Source organism: Natator depressus, chromosome 1, assembly GCF_965152275.1.
Source record: "Natator depressus isolate rNatDep1 chromosome 1, rNatDep2.hap1, whole genome shotgun sequence".
NCBI lineage: Eukaryota > Metazoa > Chordata > Testudines > Cheloniidae > Natator > Natator depressus.
This window is the reverse complement of record NC_134234.1, coordinates 11,864,860-11,886,260: the sequence shown is the minus strand read 5'-3', so window position 1 is coordinate 11,886,260 and position 21,401 is coordinate 11,864,860. Positions and strand designations below refer to the sequence as shown.

Sequence of the window (21,401 nt, the reverse complement as noted above, 5' to 3'; positions counted from 1 at the left end):
CCAGTTCTCCCTGCTTGTTTCCCAGGCTTCTTGCATTTTCGTATAGGCACTTGAGATAACTTGCTGATTGTCCCTCTTTCTCAGTATGAGGCAGGAGCCCTCCCCTCTCACACTCTCCTGCTCCTGTTTCCTCCTGGTATCCCACGTCCCCACTTACCTCAGGGCTTTGATCTCCTTCCCCCAGTGAACCTAGTTTAAAGCCCTCCTCACTAGTTTAGCCAGCCTGCTTGCGAAGATGCTTTTCCCTCTCTTCATTAGGTGGAGCCCGTCTCTGCCTAGCACTCCTCCTTCTTGGAACACCATCCCATGGTCAAAGAATCCAAAGCCTTCTCTCTGACACCACCTGCGTAGCCATTCAGGAGTCCATGGATCACAGGTTGAAAACCACTGTTCTATGGTAACGACAACCTTTTGCAGACCCTTAAGACAATCTGCAGACCCCTAGGTTGAAAAGCACTGCGGTAGACAGAAGCCATACTAACAAATCAAATATTAACTATTATTTGGCCTTTGTATGAACAAGACCATTCACGTTTAAAGCACGTTAACTGGACAGGGTAGTTGAGGTAAAATGTTTTCAAGCTACCTATTTTTCTAGTCTATACAAGGACACTAAGGGCAAAACTGTGTTTAACATCATTCTTATTAACACACTTTCTAACAGGATGCACTTGCCCAGCATAGACAAGATCTGTGTTTTTGCCTCTCACTTGTCTCCCTTCTTACACAGGATCATGTGTTTCTTTGCCGCCATCCCCACTGCCACCATCAGTGCTCTCACAAAAGCAGAAGCACAGTGAAACTGACATGATCCTCATACATTTTACTGTGCAGAGGGCTTTGTGTCTGGATTTCTTCTGTTGACAGTCAGCCTTGGGTTATGCACTCCCATTCCCTCCGCCAGACTCTTAAGGAATGTATCTTCTTTGTCCAATGGTAAAAGTTCTATTTTATTTTAGTACATGCCCAAAATTAAGTTTTGTTAAAAGGGATTCTACAAAACTTAGTTTTAGTTTCAACAACAGAACACTCCCTCACCAGCATGAGCCTCCTGGATACTATTATCAGATTCAACAATGGAACCCTACAGACTATATACAGGAAACCCATGGATCACCATATTTATCTTCACAGACACAGGCCAGGTCTACAGTACAGAATTATTTCAGTACAACTATGTCGCTCAGGGGTGCGAAAAATTCATACCCCGAGCGATGTAGTTATATTGACCTAAGCACGGTGTAGACAGCGCTACGTCGGCAAGAGAAGCTCTCCCGCTGACATAGCTACTGCCTCTTGTGGAGGTGGATTAATTACGCTGACAGGAGAGCTCCCACTGGCGTACAGCGTCTTCCCTAAAGCGCTACAGCTGCATCAGTGCAACTGCGTCGATGCAGTGTTTTAAGTGTAGACCTGCTCACGCTCACCACCCCAAACACACCAAGAAATCAGTTATCTACAGCCAGGCACTCGGATACCACAGGATATGATCCATGGAGGAAGTCTGGTACACACACCTTAACACACTTAAAACTGACTTCATCAAACAAGGACACTCCACCAGAGAAACAGATTGCACCATGGAACGGGCTACCTAAATATCCAGAGAGAAGCTGCTTCAATATGGGAAAAAAACAAAACAAAACCCTCTGACTGCACACCCTTAATGGTCACATACCTTGTACGGATTCCAGTGTGGGGTGGTATCATAAATGAGGACTCCATCCTGAAAGACATCTTTCCTGAACCCCCTCTTCTGGCCTAAAAACAACACCCCAAATCTCATCATCAGAAGCAAGCTCCCCACAGATCAGGACCCACCAGTTCACAGTGGCACTAGGCCCTGCTACAACAACTGATGCAAAACCTGCAGACAAAATTCCACTGCTACAGTGGTCAGTATCCCCCCAACACACCTTTCAAATCCATGGGTCCTACTCATATCTATCACAACATGTGGTATACCTCAGCCAGCACACTAAATGCCCCAATAATAACATGACTGAAGCCAGTCAATCACTATGCTCTCAAATGAACTTACACAGAAAAATGATAGGAGCACCGTATCGCCTGTGGGTGAATATTTTTCATGGAACAATTGCTCCTCATCCTCAGGGGAGCATCATCTCCTTCTCCTGTGTTTTGTGCAGGACTCAATCTGGTAGACATACCATGACATGGCCTCAGACCACATCTACTGCCTCTTGCCTGTAGGACCTGATCCTACTTTGTGAATCCTACAGAGGCTTAGGCTTGAGTTCAGCACTGAGTGCTCAGGAATTTCAGGACTGAGGTGGCTGTGTACATTCCCAGTAGCAGAAATTTAGCCACCATGGGAATTTAGTCACCTACCAGGTTAGGCAGCAGCTGAGCAGGAGTTATGAAAATCTAAATTTTGGATGTAGGCATCTAAAGTGGCAGTTAGGCACTTAGTTTCCCTTGTGAATCCCACCCCAAAGTCCTGTTTACATTATTTTAAATAAAAAGAAAAGGAGTATTTGTGGCACCTTAAGAGACTAACCAATTTATTTGAGCATAAGCTTTCGCGAGCTACAGCTCACTTATGAAGTGAGCTGTAGCTCACGAAAGCTTATGCTCAAATAAATTGGTTAGTCTCTTAAGGTGCCACAAATACTCCTTTTCTTTTTGCGAATACAGACTAACACGGCTGTTACTCTGAAAGCTGTCATTATTTTAAATGGTTTAAGAGTGGTAGCCGTATTTGTTTTTGCTGATACAAACTAACACGGCTACCACTATCAGCAAAAACAAACACGGCTACCACTCTTAAACCATTTAAAATAATGACAGCTTTCAGAGTAACAGCCGTGTTAGTCTGTATTCGCAAAAAGAAAAGGAGTATTTGTGGCACCTTAGAGACTAACAAATTTATTTGGGCATAAGCTTTCATGGGCTAAAACTCACTTCATCAGATGCATGGAGCAGAAATTACAGAGGCCGGTATAAATACACAGCACACGAAAAGATGGGAGTTGCCTTACCAAGTGGGGGGTCAGTGCTAACGAACCAATTCAATTAAGATGGAAGTGGGCTATTCTCAACAGTTGACAAGAAGGGGTGAATACCAAGGAAGGAAAAATCACTTTTATACTGCTAATGTATAGTAATAGTGCTAACTGTAGAAGAGGACCACCACTGTTTTAACACTTCCCCTACACAGAGTTTCCTCAAATTTTTAAAGCTAAGCCCAGTTCCCTTTCAACACTGCCATTTGTTAAAGATCTACCCACAACCTGTAGACACTCAAGGTGGAATATCATATTATGAAGATCTACACAATCTACTCTAACAATATTGACATATCACTGAGTTAACACCCACTGCAAGGCAGAGGGCAGTTCACACCTCAGAGCTACCCTTTCAGGTACATTGCAGACAACACTGCAACAACTAAAAAAACTACTCTTGGGTTTCATTTTGAATGTTTTCTACACAACCAAGACAGCTCACAATTTACTTATCTTTTAAAGGGGGGGGTGGGAGGGGGAGGGTAGAAGAGATTTAAGAACAGTCTACAGGTTCGTCCACGCCTTTAACTCACGGGACATGGACTGAAGCTCTACTGCTGATGCTCAAGCAGAGGAGATACGCAGCTACAGGCTACAACTAGAGTTAGCAAAACTCATCAACTGGATTAGCAGAATGAATGGATTAGCAATCACTTGTCGTACGTTGTTTCACAGCAGAGTGTACTAACTCAAAATAACTGCTGCAATGAAGACAAACCTTATGTTCATGTTTGAGAATGAGAAAGTGAAACTAGCTAATCTGTAATCTGTTTACACTGTCCAGTCTCCAGAGGGTAAACATCAGTATTAATGGTGCATGGCTAATGAAAAAGCATCAGTGAAGAGTTAATTTTTTAAATGATCAAGTGTTATAGCTACAACTTTTAGAAGAAAGTTGTTTGTAGTGAGTGTTCCCTCAACTGTGTTGCCTGCTTTACAGATAGACAAGGAATCAGCCAAAAGAAGTGATGAATTTAGTGCTAGTAAATATTTTGCCAAGAAGAGACTCCCTTTGGCACAAAACTTTTCTCTTTTCCTAACACCATACAGATGAACTGACCTTACTTTTACCAGCTGACTAACCTGATGCCAAAGAAAATACCTCAGTAATCATTTACTTCTGGACTATATATTTTGCCAGTTACAAAATAATTCCCAATCTGCCATCTCAGTCTATACGAAAATTTTCAATTCCTACACCCAAAATTATGGTAATGAGTTTTAAAGACTTTGCACTATTAATCTGAAGCTAAGCATATACAGAGAAGAGGAACAACACATTATCCACCACCCCGAGACCTCAGTCTGCCTTTCATTGACTTTTCTAAAATAAATTCATGTTGTCACTATTTGTTGACTAAAACAGCCAAAAGATATTTTAATACAGTAGTTATTTTATTTCCTTTCACTCTTCTCCCCTAAGAACAGACCTATTACAACTCACTACAGAGAAACTGGTTAAAAGCTCAACATTGTAATAAAGTTGGTTTAAGGCAACTGCCATGTACTTACAAGCTTAATTCTGAAGTATTTTGTCTTGAGATATCACTTATCAATATCTCACACAATAACCCTGCATTCACTTCAACAGTAAGAACCACTAGTCTCTGTCTACTGCCTGCTTACATTCATAAAGTAACCTTCCATCTAGTTTTTTTGCTCTGGTTCCCCTCAGCACGCACCCCAGTCAAACAACATTTAGGGTGATGGGTAAAAAAAGTACAGCATGAGGGCAAATGCAGCTCCAGCATTATAAATGATACCTATAGTTGACACCAACTTTTCTATTTAAAAGAACCTCATAACTGGGTTCAAAAAAGAACTAGATAAATTCATGGAGGACAGATCCATTACAGGCTATTAGCCAAGATTGACAGGAACATCACCTCATGCCTTGGGTATCCCTAAACTCCCAACTGAGAAAAGCTGGGCCTGGGCCACAGAGAATGGATCACTCGAAATTGCCCTGTTCTGTTCATTCCCTCTGAAGCATCTGCCACTGTCAGAGACAGGATACTGGGCTAGATGGCCCATTGGTCTGACCTAGTCCGGCTGTTCTTGTCAACAGGAGTCCAGTCAATTTCAAGGAGTTAAAGTAATTCTAGGTACTCCCCTTGACCCAGAGCCCACCTGTCAAGGTCTGTGGTATTCGAATCACAGTGCGTTAGCGATTCATGTTTTTCTCTTCCATGTTGGTATGACGCACACAAATAAAGTGAAGAACTGATTACCTATTTAGAGGACACAGGTACAACTGATTAACTATATGATGTAGTTAAATGTAGAAATGAGAGAAGTGGCAATGCCACCTTTCCCTCTACTATTTCAATTCACCATTTTAAGAAGTTATTCTAACATGAGCAAGTCAGCTCAAGAAAAACTGAGTTTTTGGAGTTTTTTTTATTTGATCTTGTCTCTTGACTACAGTTGCATGGCCAACCCAGACAGTCTAAGAAGCTACCAGCTCCTGTAAAGCAACCAGCTTCAAAGATGAGATGCAAGAAGCTGTATGTTAAAGAAAGAGTTTGCAATCTGTTCTAGTTTACTGAAAGCTTGTGTGGCCTTCAGCGTAATGGTTAATTACTGATGTGACAGGACATGTAACCCTGGATAACATATCCTTCCTCAATGCAGACCTACCATTTTTAGAAAGTCAGTCCTATCGGACAATGGCATGACTTAGGCTGAGAAGCAGTAACAAGGAGGCAATGCTAACACCAAGAAAATAATCACAATACATTATGACAACAAGATCTTAATCCACCCAAATTAGAAGGATGGGGGCAAGAGAGTTCACACATCGCTGAGTCAATGTTTCAGGCTTTCTGTAGACTGAGGCAGACAGCCTTTTATGGATTATTTATTTGGAAAGTTCGCTATGCAGCTATGAAGACTAGAATAATTTTGAAAGGCTGTGCAGAATCTGCACAGTCTGAGCATATCTCTATACTGACCCCAAAACTCAGTCACTCCAGCCCCTTTCCTGTACCCCCATTCAGCCGAATCTCATAGAGGGAGAAAGAACCCAGTGTCCCCCATGAGCTGAGTGCCACCACACTAAGAAATGAGCTGAGCCCCAGTAGATTTAGTGCATGTAATCCCCTCATCCTCCACTGTGTGATGGTGATGAAAATAGCCCCTTCACAGCCTCCTGGACTGAGGCCTACAATACTCAATACATGTAACCCCCACACCCCACTGTGTTACTAATCCGGGGGGGGGGCACACCCTCCACAGCCTAGCACCCTGCCCCAGGCTGAGTCCCATGCACTCAGTGCATGTAACCCCTGCATCCCAATGTGTCACTGATCCCGGGGGGCCACTCCACAGCCCAGCACCACTCCCCCAATGCTGAGCCCCACGCACTCAGGGCATGTAACCCCCCCACCGCACTGTGTGTCACCAATCCCGGGGGGGGGGGTCCCATAGCCCAGCACCCCTCCCCCGGCTGAGCCCCGCGCACTCAGGGCATGTAACCCCCCCCCCCCGCACTGTGTGTCACCGATCCGGGGGTGGTCCCATAGCCCAGCGCCCCTCCCCCCGGCTGAGCCCCATGCACTCAGGGCATGTAACCCCCCCCCACCTCACTGTGTGTCACCGATCGGGGGGGGGGGGGGGAGGTCCCATAGCCCAGCGCCCCTCCCCCCGGCTGAGCCCCGCGCACTCAGGGCATGTAATCCCCCCCCCCCCGCACTGTGTGTCACCGATCGGGGGGGGGTCCCATAGCCCAGCGGCCCTCCCCCCGGCTGAGCCCCACGCACTCAGGGCATATAACCCCCCCCCGGCTGAGCCCCGCGCACTCAGGGCATGTAACCCCCCCCCGCATTGTGTGTCACCGATCCTGGGGGGGGGTCCCATAGCCCAGCGCGCCGCCCCCCGGCTGAGCCCCGCGCACTCAGGGCATGTAACCCCACCCCGCACTGTGTGTCACCGATCCGGGGGGGTCCCATAGCCCAGCGCGCCGCCCCCCGGCTGAGCCCCGCGCACTCAGGGCATGTAACCCCCCCCCCCGCACTGTGTGTCACCGATCCGGGGGGGTCCCATAGCCCAGCGCGCCGCCCCCCGGCTGAGCCCCGCGCACTCAGGGCATGTAACCCCCCCCCCCCGCACTGTGTGTCACCGATCCTGGGGGGGTCCCATAGCCCAGCGCGCCGCCCCCCGGCTGAGCCCCGCGCACTCAGGGCATGTAACCCCCCTCCCCCCCCGGCTGAGGCGAGGTTCCGGAGGCGGCCGCACCTTCGTCCGGCGCTCGCTGCTCCCCGCCTCCTCCCGCGGCGGCGGCGGCCCCGCTCTGCTGCCGGCGGGCCCAGGTGGAGAGGCGGCTGCGGCAGAGCGGGCAGCAGAGGCCCGGGCCCTGCAGGCAGCGCTGGAAGCAGGAGCGGCAGAGCGAGTGGCGGCAGGGCGGCGTCACCGCCTCCACCAGCACATCCCGGCACAGCGGGCACTCCGCCCGCGCCGCCGCCGCCGCCTCCTCCTCGGCCGGCGCCCGCCGCCGCCGGCCCCGCCGCCCCGGGGCCGCGGCCCGGCCGCCAGGGCCCGCCGCTGCCGCCGCCATCTTCTCAGCCTTGGCAGGGACTGGAGCGGTGCGTTAGGCCGCGGCGCCGCCCACCTCATCCATATTCAGCAGGGCAGGGCGGGTAATATTCATGAGCCCGCGCGGCCCCACAGAGTGTCCCCGCCCCCTCGGGTATCGTCACCAGCCGCGGCCGCCGTGCCCCGCCCCCTCGCGTGAAGATCCCTGACGTTCCAGGCTGGTCCCGCAGGGGGCGGGGTGCGTAGCCGGCCTCCATGCCCCTCCCCCACGCGGGCCAGCCTGGTCTGCTCCCCGAGCACCCCCCCATCTGGGCCAGGGTTACCCCGGCTTGCTCTGCCCCCCTCCCCCAGCACCCCACTGCCCCAGCACCTCCCCCCACCTGGGCCAGGGATACCCCGGCTTGCTCTGCCCCCCTCCCCCAGCACCCCACTGCCCCAGCACCTCCCCCCACCTGGGCCAGGGATACCCCGGCTTGCTCTGCCCCCCTCCCCCAGCACCTCCCCCCACCTGGGCCAGGGATACCCCGGCTTGCTCTGCCCCCCTCCCCCAGCACCCCACTGCCCCAGCACCTCCCCCCACCTGGGCCAGGGATACCCCAGCTTGCTCTGCCTTCCCCCCCCCCCGCACCCCACTGCCCCAGCACCTCCCCCCACCTGGACGAGGGATACCCTGGCTTGCTCTGTGCCCCAGCACCCCACTGCCCCAGCACCTCCCCCACCTGAGCCAGGGATACCCTGGCTTGCTCTGCCCCCCTCCCCCAGCACCCCACTGCCCCTGACCTCCCCCCACCTGGGCCAGGGATACTACAGCCTGTTCTGTCCCCAAACATGCCACTGCTCCCCAAGGCCCCCCACCCACTTGGGCCAGGGATATCACAGCCTGTCCTGCCCCTCCAGCACCCCACTGCCTCCTGACCTCCCCCACCTGGGCCAGGGATATCCCAGTCTGCCCTGCTCCCAAGCACCCCACTGTTTCCCCCCACCACCACCACCATCCATACCTGGGTCAGGGTTACCCCAGCCTGTTGTGCCCCCCAGCACCCTACTGGCCCCCCTGTCCTCTCCCACCCAGACCAGGGTTACCCCAGCTTGCCCTACCCCCCAGCACCCCCCTGCTCTCCTGACCTCTCCCACCTGTACTATGGTTACACCAGTCTGCCCTTCCCCACTGCCCCCCTCATGTGCTCTCCCAACCCCCCCATTGGGTTCTCCACATTCCACCACAGGGTCTCTGCCCCAGCCTAGAGTGCAGGTGTAGGGGAAGCAGGAGCCCTGTTCCTCATTTACCTCAGAAGCAAGGGGTTGGGGGAGAGCTGGAGCAAGGGGGTTAGTGAAGCATGTAGGGGACAGCCTGAGGAGAGAGCCCAGAGGAGGGCCGGGGTGAGGGGAAGCCATGCCTATGAGGGTTGTTGTGATGAGGTTGGGAGTGAGCCCCTTGGTGAGCTTGGGGAGAAATGCAGGAAGCTTTCACCAATCCCACCTCCCTCCCCTTTAGCTGCCCACTTCTCATCCTCTCTAAGCCCCACTCTTCCCCATCTCACCCCTCAGCTAGCTTTCACCTCTGTGCTCCGCTTCTGGGCTGCCAAACCCCAATACTACAGTGCTCCCTAGGAAGGGGAAACTCCCTAGGAAGGGGTACGTCTACACTATGAAATTAGGTCAATTTTATAGAAGTCAATTTTTAGGAAGCGATTTTATACAGTCGATTGTGTGTGTCCCCACTAAGTACATTGAGTTGTCGGAGTGCATCCACAGTACCGTGGCTAGCGTCGACTTTTGGAGTGGTGCACTGTGGGTAGCTATCCCCAGTTCCTGCAGTCTCTGCTGCCCATTGGAATTCTGGGTTGAGCTCCCAATGCCTGATGGGGCAAAAACATTGTAACGGGTGGTTCCTGGTACATGTCATCAGTCACCCCTCCCTCTCTCTCTCCGTGAAAGCAACGGCAGACAATCATTTTGCGTCCTTTTTCCTGGATTGCCTGCACAGACGCCATAGCACTGCAAGCATGGAGCCTGCTCAGATCACTGCTGCAGTTGTGAGCATTGTAAACACCTCATGCATTATCCTGCAGTATTTGCAGAACCTGCAAAAGCAGGCAAGGAGGAGACGATAGCGCGATCACGATAGTGATGAGGACATGGACGCAGACTTCTCTCAAAGCACAGACCCAGCAGCTGTTCATTGCGAGAAGCCGCTGGGGATGGTGTAGCAGTGATCAGAGGACAGCAGAGCAGGATCTAAAGCCTGCAGTAGGGGGCAGGAATCGCAATCCCCAATCTCAGGGGCTGCAGAAAGAGTTAGGTCTCAAAGAGCTGGACATTGTCATAGCAAGTCCTAGACCAAGGATTCAGCAGGGGCAGGTTGAGAGCCCTCCACTCCTAGAGAAGTTTCACTCTGAGCCCCTAGTGCTATACAAGAAGCTTTAGGTGGTTTCCCATTCCCTTTTCCCCTCTGTCCCCTTCCCCCACTTTCTTTACCTCCCTTCTCCCCATCTCTTACTCTCTGTAAGAATCATACAAGGACCATGGTTAAAAAGTGAAAGGAAAAGTCAGCGAAACCAATATTCCAATTGTTATTCCTGCTTGCTGTGTGCTCCACTATATCTGTGAGAGTAAGGGGGAGACGTTTAAGGTGGGGTGGGAGGTTGAGGAAAATCGCCTGGCAGCTGGTTACGCACAGCCAGATACCAGGGCGATTAGAAGAGCACAGCAGGGCGCGCTGTGCATCAGAGAAGCTTTGAAAACCAGTTTCATGACTGGCCAGGCTACGGTGTGACCGTTCTATTTGTTTCTCCTTGATGAAAACCCGCCCCCCTTGGTTCACTCTACTTTCCTGTAAGCCAACCGCCCTCCACCCTTCGATCACTGCTTGCAGAGGCAATAAAGTCATTATTGTTTCAAAATCATGCATTCTTTATTAATTCATCACACAAATAGGAGGAAAACTCACAAGGTAGCCTGGGAGGGGTGGGGGAGGAGGGAAGCACTGGGTGGCGTGGTGGATGAGGGGAGGAGGGAAGGACAAGGCCACACTGCACTTCAAAACTTATTGAATGCTAGCCTTCTGTTGCTTGGGCAATCCTCTGGGGTGGAGTGGCTGGGTGCCCGGAGCCTCTCCCCCACCCCCGCGTTCTTGGGCATCTGGGTGAGGAGGCTATGGAACTTGGGGAGGAGGGCAGGCAGTTACACAGGGGCTGCAGCGGCGGTCTGTGCTCCTGCTGCCTTTCCTGAAGCTTCACCAGACACCTGAGCATGTCAGTTTGCTCCCCCATTAGCCTCAGCATTTCATCCTGCCTCCTCTCATCGCATTCATTTAAAACAGGGGTTGGCAACCGGCGGCACGCATGCCAATTTTTGTTCCGTTCACTCAGGCCAGCAGCGGGCTGAGCGAGCAAGCAGCTAGAACCCCAGAGCTGCAGTGGGCTCAGCGGCTCAGCCTGCTGCTGGTCTGGGGTTCCGGCCACTGGCTCCTGCCAGCTGGGGTCCCGGGCGCTGGCCCCGCTCAGCCCAGCCTGGGGTTCTGTCCATGCCCTTGGAGATTTTGGCATATATATTGGGATTTCATCTTTTGGAATGAAGTTCTGCCTGGGCGGATTCTTCTCCCCATACAGCGATCAGATCCAGTACCTTCCGTTCCGTCCATGCTGATGAGCTCGCCACGCTGGCCAAACAGGAAATGAAATTCAAAAGTTCCCGGGGCTTTTCCTGACTAGCTGGCTAGTGCATCTGAGTTGAAAGTGTTGTCCAGAGCAGTCACAATGGAGCATTCTGGGATAGCTCCCGGAGGCCAATACCGTCGAATTGCATCCACTGTACCTCAAATCTGGACCAGCGATGTTGATTTTAGCGCTACTCCCCTTGCCGAGGTGGAGTACAGAAACCGGTTTTAAGAGCCCTTTAAGTCGACAAAACCGGGTTGGTTGTGTGGACGGATTTAGTTTGAATTCGATTTAATGCAGCTAAATTCGACATAATCGTATACTGTAGACCAGGCCTTAGAATGATCCCTGTTGCAGGTGCAGCAGGTCTGGTCAATGCCTAACGCTGCACATGACATCAGGCACCACTGTCTCTTCCGCTTCTGCCCCTTTCATGCCCACACTCTCAGGCCTTCACCTCAGTACACCCCAAGAGCCAGGCCAGCCCTCATTGCCACCTCTGGGCCTTGCTCCCACCTGCCCAAGACCAACAGCAAACAATTTTACCCACTGCCAGTTGATGCTTAAGACACTAAACCAAAGGCTGAGCCACCACTAGACAGATCACTAGGATAACCAGATGAAAAAGAAGCTAGGCTTACAAATCCCTTCCAGAACTGGCAGGTTAACAGACTGTCACGCTACACGACTACGGCTTGCTCTCAAATACAGACTCAGGGACCATAAACAAGAGGTAGAGATGGAGTGAGAAACCACTGTATAAATCCAGAGAGGCGAGCGTGGCAGCCATGGGGTGAGAGCAGCAATTGAAAGACACTTTCTATTCATGTGTCCAGAATAGGAGGGAGCGTGAAAGAAATTACCTCACAGTAGCTGAAATGTAAAGGGACTTTCCATTAGTAAGTGATGAGAAAAACAAAACATGGATGAATAAAACTAGGGATACAGAGGGACAACATCACCACCAAGTCTGGAATGGACAGCAACAAAATCACAGGCTGAGGGTAACAATCCTCCTCTCTTTGCAGATACCACAGTGAGCAGACAGTATAACGCTCTATTGTTGTCAGCTAACCATCTGCTTTAAATTCCCAAGACTCTTTAGGGTCCTTAAGAGCCTCTTCTTGCTCTCATCTACCATAGAACTCAAACTGCCCCCATCTAAACCATACAGCTCAGGCCTCTCTTACAGCACCATCTTCCCCCACTCCCGGCCCGCATCAACCCACCACAAAACTTGAGCTACCCCAAAACTCATTCTTCACACCATCACTCTAATCCCCCCCGAACAAAGCTCATGTTTCCTTCTCTTTAAAAAAATGCCAGATACTTTGTTATTAACAAGACTCTTCTCTATTTGCCAAGGCTATTGTGGTTATTTACAAATTCTCTTTCTAGGATCCAGCCAGATGCTTCTTTTAAAGCCACATGGATCTGAAGCTTCTAACTTCTTTTAAAGTCTTTAAATAGCAACAATTGAATACAGTTCTGATTAAACAGAAACAGGCTAAGTCAGAGGTTTTCACACTGTGGTCCGCGAGCTCCATTCAGGTGGTCCGCGGATAGTTCCCTCTGAGGTGCATGCCTGGGCAGCTGCACTTGAGAGAATGAAGGGCCATCCACCTAATTAGTGGAGCCACGCCTTGCCTGGACCCTGGAGAAGATACACATATAAGGTGAGGTGGTGGCTTTGGGGGAATAGGTGGGAAGGGGCAGTGAGGTGAAAAGGGGGGGAATTTGGGACATGCAGTTCTGCGGTGGCCAGAGGAGGTGACTTTCCCCAGCTTCAGGGCTGTGGCTGGCTGCTGGGGAGAGACTGCCCTACTCCCCAGCCCCAGTGCTGTGTCAGGGGACAGACCCTCCCTCTCCTTCCCAGCCCCACCTCAGGGGCTGCTGCAGTGGGGGAGAGAGGGCATATCCATTGCATTAGAAAGGTAAGACTACTGGTATTAAAATATGAGTGGTGTGCTTTTATTTGTAGAACAAAAAATGTTAATTATTAAGGTTTTTTTAAAAAAATATAGCGCTTTTATCCAAAGTGCTTTACAATAGCTAGTTAGCGGTACAAACAATATTTGGAAAGATCATTAAGTGGTCTGCCGAGACCCTCAGCAATGTTCAAGTGGTCCATGGCGAAAAAAAATGTTTGAGAACCACTGTGCTAAGCCCTAGAGAACCCACTCTCCCAACTATCTATGTTCTCACTCCAAACTCTCTGGCTTGTGTCTATAAACTCAGGGGAGCTCCACAGGTAAGATTAGCAGGTTATAAACTTCCTGCTGGATTAACTGGCCAGGCAAAAAGGGCTAAATGGTAATCAAACCCTATGATTTAACTCTTGCTGGAGCTGGATACATCCCTGCAGTAGATAGAGGGGTAGTGAATTTTCTTTCCAGGGATCACTATATGCTTCCAACACTGCCAAAGAGTTAGGAAGACTGCTCCAAACTTCAGTCTCCCAGCATCACAATAACCCACCGCAGAGCTTGGTCTGCTTAGAGCTCCACTCTTGTGTCCCATGAAGTTCAAGCATCTCCAAAAGGCAATCTTTCCCCACTGGTTTCACCCAGGGATTCCCAATCCTTTTTCATCCACAGTCCCAAAACGTTCTCCTCAGCGAGGACGCAAGATGGTGGAGAATGAGGCTCTAAAATTAACTAATTTAGAGTCTAAGATCAGGGGGTGGAGGCAGGGATCTTGTCATTTTAAAAATCTGCAAGGCAACAGGCTTAATTACACTGTTGGATAAGTCCCCAGTCTTGCAAGTGACTCAGGGGGGTGCAATGCTGTGTGCCTCTTGAGATCAGTGTTGAGTATTAGATATTTAGTTGTATTAATATTAATACAATAGAAATAATTAACAGATGTTTAACAATAATAATCCTTGTGTGAATAAGGCAAGCAAGATTTGGCCTCTAGAAGCAAAGTAAAAAGAAAACAGGGCAGATGGGCCTTCGTTGCTCATTGATTAAACAAACAAAAGTTAATGGGGGGGGCTAGCTTTTAAGTATTTTAATCATGGAAGGTGTGAAATTAAGGGGGGCTTGTTGGGATGAGGAAAGCAAAATGCTTTTCAGATACTTTTAGGTGGGGGTTGCAGAATAATGGCTGAGGAGCAGTGAGTGTTTGTGCAAAGACCCCTTCTGCTAGCAGAACTCTGCGGGTGCTTCAAGTGCCAGCCGGCTGGGTAGGGAGAAGAGCACAGCCAATAGCTTGGAAAGTAAACAACTCCGGCTCAGGCAGCTGGGAGTGGGCGTGTGCAGTAGGCACTGGCTGCCGAGAGCATCAGAGCCCGGGTGCGTGCCCTGCCGCTGCCACACAAGCCCCTGCAATTCAGTGTTGCCGCTGCTTCCAGCTGCCTGAGAGCAGATCCTTGGGGACATTGCAGTAGAAACTTTTCCGCACTGTGCAGGATTTGAAGAGGTGTTTAAAAATCAGCTCCAGGGTAAGAGCAGGTGATTTTGAATGAGAGAAGGTTAAAGGAGACAGTCTGTGAAATCCAGATTCACATGCCTTTCCCAGGAATCAGGGACATGTAGGCCTTGTCTAATCTCTCCGGACTAGTAGCTTGGAGAAAAGAAGCTAGACAATTGGTTACCTGCACTAGCACTGTTTGTAGCTTCAGATCCATGTGGTGTAAAACACTAGCAAAGTACAAGGGGACCCTGCCCCGGCACAACTCATGGGCCAGCCAAGAACTGGCCTAATGATTTATAGGGACTCTAAGGTATTGGAAGGGGAGGAATCAGCCTGTGAATTGCCTTCCCATCTGGCCTGTTACTGGAAGGGCTGGGAGGATCAGAATGCTTCCTTCTCTCAGGTCCCATTCATGACTGATATAAGGTCAGCTTGTGAGTAACAATCTGTACTGGATACAGGGTACCCAAAAGAGCAGGTCTGGCCTAATCTCCCTGAAACTGGAAGTACAGGGGGAGGCAAACAGCTTGCAACCTGATGTCTCTGCCTCTCACACTTTGGAAAAGGAACTTGTGGTTAGATCACTTGGATGGGCTGTATATGACAGCTAAGAGCCTGATTTCCTCCCCCCAAGGGACCAGCTGGGGAGGCAAATCTCTCTTGGCACCTTGGAACTCTAGGCATCATTAGGGCTGCACTGACTAGTTTGCATTTTTAAGGCTCAGTCCATGGAGGCCATGTGGCTGGCTTTGCCATGCCGTCAGAATAGCAAATGGCCTGGGATGAGAAGATGTTAGGGCCAGATTTGGAAAGGTATTTAGGAACCCAAACATGCAGGTAGGTGCCTAGTGAGATTTTCAAAAGCACCTAAGTGTCCGACTTCCATTGATTGCACGTGTAGGCCCTTTAAAACTCTGGAACTTAGTGGCTAGTGAGGGGCATTCATTTGCCAGTCTGCCTAACCGCAAAAATACCCCCGAGCTGTCCTGGCAGGGTAGCTTTAGTTGTAGAAAGAGAACACTTCCAACTCAATCCCAGGGTTGGCTCTGGATATTTTGATGCTCTAAGCATAGTAGGGTGCCCTTAAAGGGGCAGAGCCTTCTAAATCAGCAGTTCTCAACTGGGGCGGGGGGGGGGGGTTCTGAGACTGCTGTGGAGCTGCAAGCAGGTTTCAGGAGTAGTGGGGGGCAGCGAGCTCCTCCCAGGTCCGGGTGGGGAGGGGGTAGAGCAAGCTCATGGGTGCGGGGGTCACAGAATGTGCCCTTCCAAAAGGGGTCCAATTTAAATTCCTGCACATGCCCCTGGTGCTTTGTAAAGCACCTTGAGATCTATAGTGTAAAGCACTGTGAAAGTGTTGTCGTCTTCTTCCTTGCATTAATCCCGTCAAATGGGGTCCACTCTGAGTCCTTTCCCCATACAAGTGCTGAGTATGGTTACTTATTCATTGATCTAACAAACTCTTTGCGGTGGGGAACCATCTCTTTGGTCTGTTTGGTCAGCACGTAGTACAGTGGGATCCTGGTCCAATACTGGTGTGTTTAGGTACCACAATAATACAAGTAATTAATAATAATAATTATTGACTTCAGAGGGATTTGTGTGTCCTCCATTCCCCTCAGGATCAGGCCCTAACTGGGGGAAAATGGACTCCTGTAGCTCAGTGCAATGGTGGAAGAAAAGAAAAAAGTTACTGATTATAAATGCCTGTATGGTGTGGCTATTATGAAAATTTGGTGGGTCTGTGCTATGAGGACTCTTGGCTTGAGGTAGCACTTTTGAACAGAGCAACACATCACATTCATCATGGAAGTGTGAAATCCAGCTGTGACTTTCCTTTGTCAGTGAGGACACAGCAGTCTCAGGCCGTGTGTAAATTACTAATATTAATGCTATGCCTTTATACTGTGATGTGCACTGAAGAATCTGGAACACTAGGTGAGAAGGAGAGTGAGTTTGTGTGGGGGCGGGGGGAGAAAACCTGGATTTGTGCTGGAAATGGCCCACCTTGATTATCATGCACATTGTAGGGAGAGTGGTCACTTTGGATGAGCTATTACCAGCAGGAGAGTGAGTTTGTGTGTGTGTGTGGGGGGGGGGGGGGCGGAGGGTGAGAAAACCTGGATTTGTGCTGGAAATGGCCCAACTTGATGATCACTTTAGATAAGCTATTACCAGCAGGAGAGTGGGGTGGGAGGAGGTATTGTTTCATGGTCTCTGTGTATATAATGTCTTCTGCAGTTTCCACAGTATGCATCTGATGAAGTGAGCTGTAGCTCACGAAAGCTCATGCTCAAATAAATTGGTTAGTCTCTAAGGTGCCACAAGTCCTCCTTTTCTTTTTGCAAATACAGACTAACACGGCTGTTATTCTGAAACCTGTCAATAGGTGAGAATAGTATCACTAGCCTTATTTTACAGAAAAGGAAACTGAGTCACAGGGAGGTTATGAAGCTCGCAGGTTGATACAACCAGTGGAGACCCATTTATAGAACAGAGGGAATCCTAATACCCAGTCCTGTGCTCTGAACTACCGCCACATGCTCACTTGCTCCCCTGTTGTAACTGATGCCAGTTCAGCTTGAACAAGTGTTTAGTGGTTCATCCCCATGGCCAGCAGGGGCCAGAACTGCTCCATGAAATGTTGACCTGCCTCCCTCTTCCTGTATCTGAGACAAGGAGTCTGTTTCTGGGCAGTGAGGGATAAGTACAGGGATCTGGAACGCAGAGGGCACTCTAATTCCCGACACTACTTTGGTTACAGGCTATTGATATTGTGCGCCCCTAAGGAGATCGTTTGTTGTCTTATGCACGAAATCAAAAGGGCCTATTTATCCCTCTGTCTGGCCTGGTATTCGTTTCCTGCAGACGGAGCTGGCCCATTGAGAAGTTCCGCAGAATAACTACATCAGCTGTTGCATTTTACTAGTGATCAGCAGTAACAGCCAGGTGCTCTGATGGCCTTTTCAAAGCTGAATTTAGGCTAAATCATAAGATCATAGCAAAACTGTCTCCACCGCGATGTTTGTACAGGACTGAGCGCACCAGGTGCTCAGTAAAATAATAAGTGTTTACTGACTAATGAATTGCTTGTCTGCCCTTGAATACAGTCCTAACATTTAGGCAGTTAGCTACAATTCTACCCACACCCCTTCCCTTTTAGGAAGGTTTTGCATAATGTCTAAATATAAATTGTGGGTGGAGTGGCAATTTTGGATATTTCGGAGCCTTGGCACTGGTCAGTCCAGAAAAATATCCAGTGATTTGTTTCAAGTATCTAAGCAGTAGGCAAAGAGCAGTAGGCTTGAGTGCAGGTTTAGCAACCACGACCTCCTGAATTCTAACCCCAGCTCTGACTAATTCCCTCTGCCTCTTTGGGTATGCATCTGAAACCCTCTGCCTCAGTTTCTTTCTCTGCCAAATAATGAAGACAATAGTTCCTTACTTCACAGAAGTGTTATTTACAGGGCTCTACCAATGGGGTGAATGTGGGTGAAAACTGTGAGCTCAGGTGGGAGGGGCTGTTCTGACTAGTTTACATGGGGACAGAAGGTTCCAGGTAGGTTATGGATGTAGCCAATGCAGGGCTGGGGGGAGGGGCCCTGCTGGCTACCAGATCTGCCTAAATGAATCACACAGTAAATGCCCAACATAGACTTCCTGTGCTTCTGGATGGGTGCTAATTAATCTACCAGTGAAGACTCAAGGAGGATTAATATAGCAGTAAACTGCTGCTTTGGGGAGTTATCTGGGACTTTCCCCTCTTTGGGCTGTATGGCCACACTAGTTGCTCATTGAATCTCTGTGATGGCCCATCAAACTACTGGACGGTCCAGTGATCAGGGCACTAGCCTAGAACTTGGGAGACCAAGCTTCAGTTCCCTGCTCCGCCACCAACTTCCTGTGTGACCTTGGGCAAGTCACCTAGCCTCCCTGGGCCTCAGTTCCCCATCTCTACAATGGGGATAACAGCCTTGCCCTATCTCATGGGCAGTTGTGAGGATAAATAAATTAAAGCCTGTGAGGTGCTCAGACACTAAGGGAACCCGGGTTGTAGATGATGCCCCACACTTGTACACAGTTGGTACAATATGTTTGATTATTATAAAGAGAGGCCAGCATTGTGGCCAGTTTTGAAAGGCCTATGGCTCAAGTGCTACAGAGCATAGTGGGGCTTATACATTACTTAACATTTTGTTAATGGGGAGAGATACGCCCGCTCAGCTGAAAAATGCAATGGCTGCCTTCACCCAGTGGTGCAAGTAGGGCGGTCCGGTATGCCGTACCATTAAGATATTTATTGCCGATACGCCGTACCAGAAAGACACAGGAGCAGAAGGTGGGGCCGCCCAGCTCCTCTGGCACTGCTGTGCCACCCCCAGCCCCACCCTTCCATGCAGCTGCATCTCCTATCTGGGGTCTGTACAGCCTTGCCCCAAGACAGGGCTGGGGGCAGTACAGCCACACCAGAGGAGCTGTGAGCCAGGCGGCCCCACATTCTGCTCCTTTTGCCGCTGCAGTTCCAGAGAGCCCTGCGGTACAGAAGTCTGTATCTGGCGCAGTGGGAGGACAGAGCCCCACCCCCAGGTAACATGGGATGGGGAGGAGACAGAGAGAGCATTGGGGGCCCAGGCTGGGGGTGGGGTGGGGAGGAGTCATGTGGGAGGGTCACATGCCCCCCGTTTAGCTGCTGCCCCCCCTTTGTGTCCCTCCCATGAGTCGCCTATGCGCAGCGTACCAGTAAGAAATAAATTCGGCTTGCACCACTGCCTTCACCCCAGTCTGAAGGGAAGGGCTGAGGGTTAATAAATCCCCGTACTGAAATATCTGGGCCTTTTCATTCATATGTAGTATGGGGGGAGCAGAGATATAGCCCCACAGTCAGAAACACTGGTAGCTGTAATGCAAGCCCCAAAACCAGTGAGAGTGGGAATTTTACATAAATGAAGGGAAGAAAGCAAAGGGATATCTGAATAAGTTGTGAAAAATAGAGGTTTTTTAGGGTTAAGCCTAATTTCAGCCCTTCCAGTGCAAATTGGGTCAGTATGGCTTAGTCCATAGAGCACTGGAATGGGACTCTGGAGACCTAGTTCCATTCATGGCTCTGTCACTGACTGCTGGGTGACCTTGGGCAAGTTACTTCCTCATTTTGTAGATGGGGAAACTGAGGCACAGAGTGGGGATGATACTGCCTCTTTTGTAAAGTGCTTTGAGATCTGCTGATGCAAAGTGCTATACAGAACCTAGGGATTATTATTATAAACCTCAAAATTGCACCCATTATCTGTTTGAATTCCACATCCTCCTCAGGTTTCAGAGTAGCAGCCGTGTTAGTCTGTATCCGCAAAAAGAAAAGGAATACTTGTGGCACCTTAGAGACTAACAAACCTCAGCACATGAGGTTCCTAAAATGAATCTATTTGTCCCTGGTTGCTCTAGGGAGCTCTACATCTCCTGGCTGCTCCAATAAGTCATATAGAAGGAGCTCATTTCCATCAAGAAGCAACCCCTGAATAGAACAGTAGGACGGAACATGCTTTGACAATCCAGCTGAGTATGTCCTCAGATGTATTTCAGCAAAACTGTTAATTGTATAAATTGGTTCCATTTCTTCTCCCAGTTGAACCTAAAACTGGTTTGCTTTAAAGCATAGGTTTGACTTTTCTCCCCCAACAGAATCTCAATATTGCTTCTATCAAGATTTTTTTTTTAAAAAAACCCAGTTAAATATAGCAAGAGAAACAGATTGTCTCTAACCCATAAACACTTCATGTTCTGGACCTGCAACCAGCAGCTGCTAGGTTAGAGCACGGAGCAGCTCCTTCCCCCAGCAGGGTGTATGGTGTAGTCTCATAAATGGTTTGGGATAAACAAGCCCCCATGCAGAACTAAACTCATTTTGTACCTGTGCTCTCATTTACTTTAGCCATCATCCCACACGTGCTTATGGGACATCCCCTAGCAGAGTTGTTTTTGGTGCAAGGTTCAAAAGTTGTTGAGTTGGACAGAGAGCATAAAGAAACTCGCTCTTGCATTAAGGAGAGCATTGCTTTAGGAGCGCTGAGTTACTCCAGCCCTGGTAACAAAGAATAGGCAAAACTTTACTGAACGGTCTCTGCTGTTGGGTATTGTCGTTATAGCCACAGACACGACATTTTTCATGGGAAGGCAATAACTCCGTCAAGGATGCCTTTTCCTCAGCCTCTGTCTGCCCAAAACTCTTTATGGCCATTGCACTGTCTCTAGCTAAATCTTACATCAAACAACTCCCCTGAAGCCTGAGGAGGAAAGTGGACTTGAACTAGGAGGAGTATAGGGGCATGCTTTGTAGGGAGGGAGATCTACAGACAAAGAAGTGCTGTCTCATATACCCCCCCTAGGACTGTTCCAGAGGGAGACAATCTCACATAGGTCAGCTGGTCCATACACCTCCAGAAAGGTTAAGTTCTGTGAGGATCGGGGTTTAAGATCCACAGGAGGATTGCTGGTGAGCGCAGCAGCGGGGCGTAGAGCTCAGGTGCAAGGGGCTAGTTTGAACGGTTACTGGGAGAGCTGGAACACAGAGGACCAGAAGGCTCCATGACATTTGGGAATGGCAGTTGTGGGAATGGCCAGCAGGGGTGGAGGGTCAAGGGGGGAGGAGATAGGAACCCTGCTGGCTCCTGGGCCTAGCTACAATTTAGCCTGCTGTAACTAGCCACTACAGACGTTGCCTGTTTACCAGAGTCTACCTGTGTGATGTGCTAACTTGCCTGTCTGTGGAGAA

The 21,401-nt window shown here is 49.7% G+C and overlaps 1 protein-coding gene across 1 annotated transcript in view; it reads right to left on the bottom strand.

Moving 5' to 3' along the window:
* The window catches only part of RNF169 (ring finger protein 169), a 47,840-nt gene extending 40,256 nt beyond the window's left edge, over positions 1-7,584 (bottom strand). Inside the window, exon 1 of the mRNA XM_074942874.1 lies at positions 7,266-7,584. Coding sequence (XP_074798975.1) covers positions 7,266-7,584 — 319 coding nt within the window. The remainder of the gene's footprint in view (positions 1-7,265) is intronic.
* Positions 7,585-21,401: the final 13,817 nt, after the last annotated feature.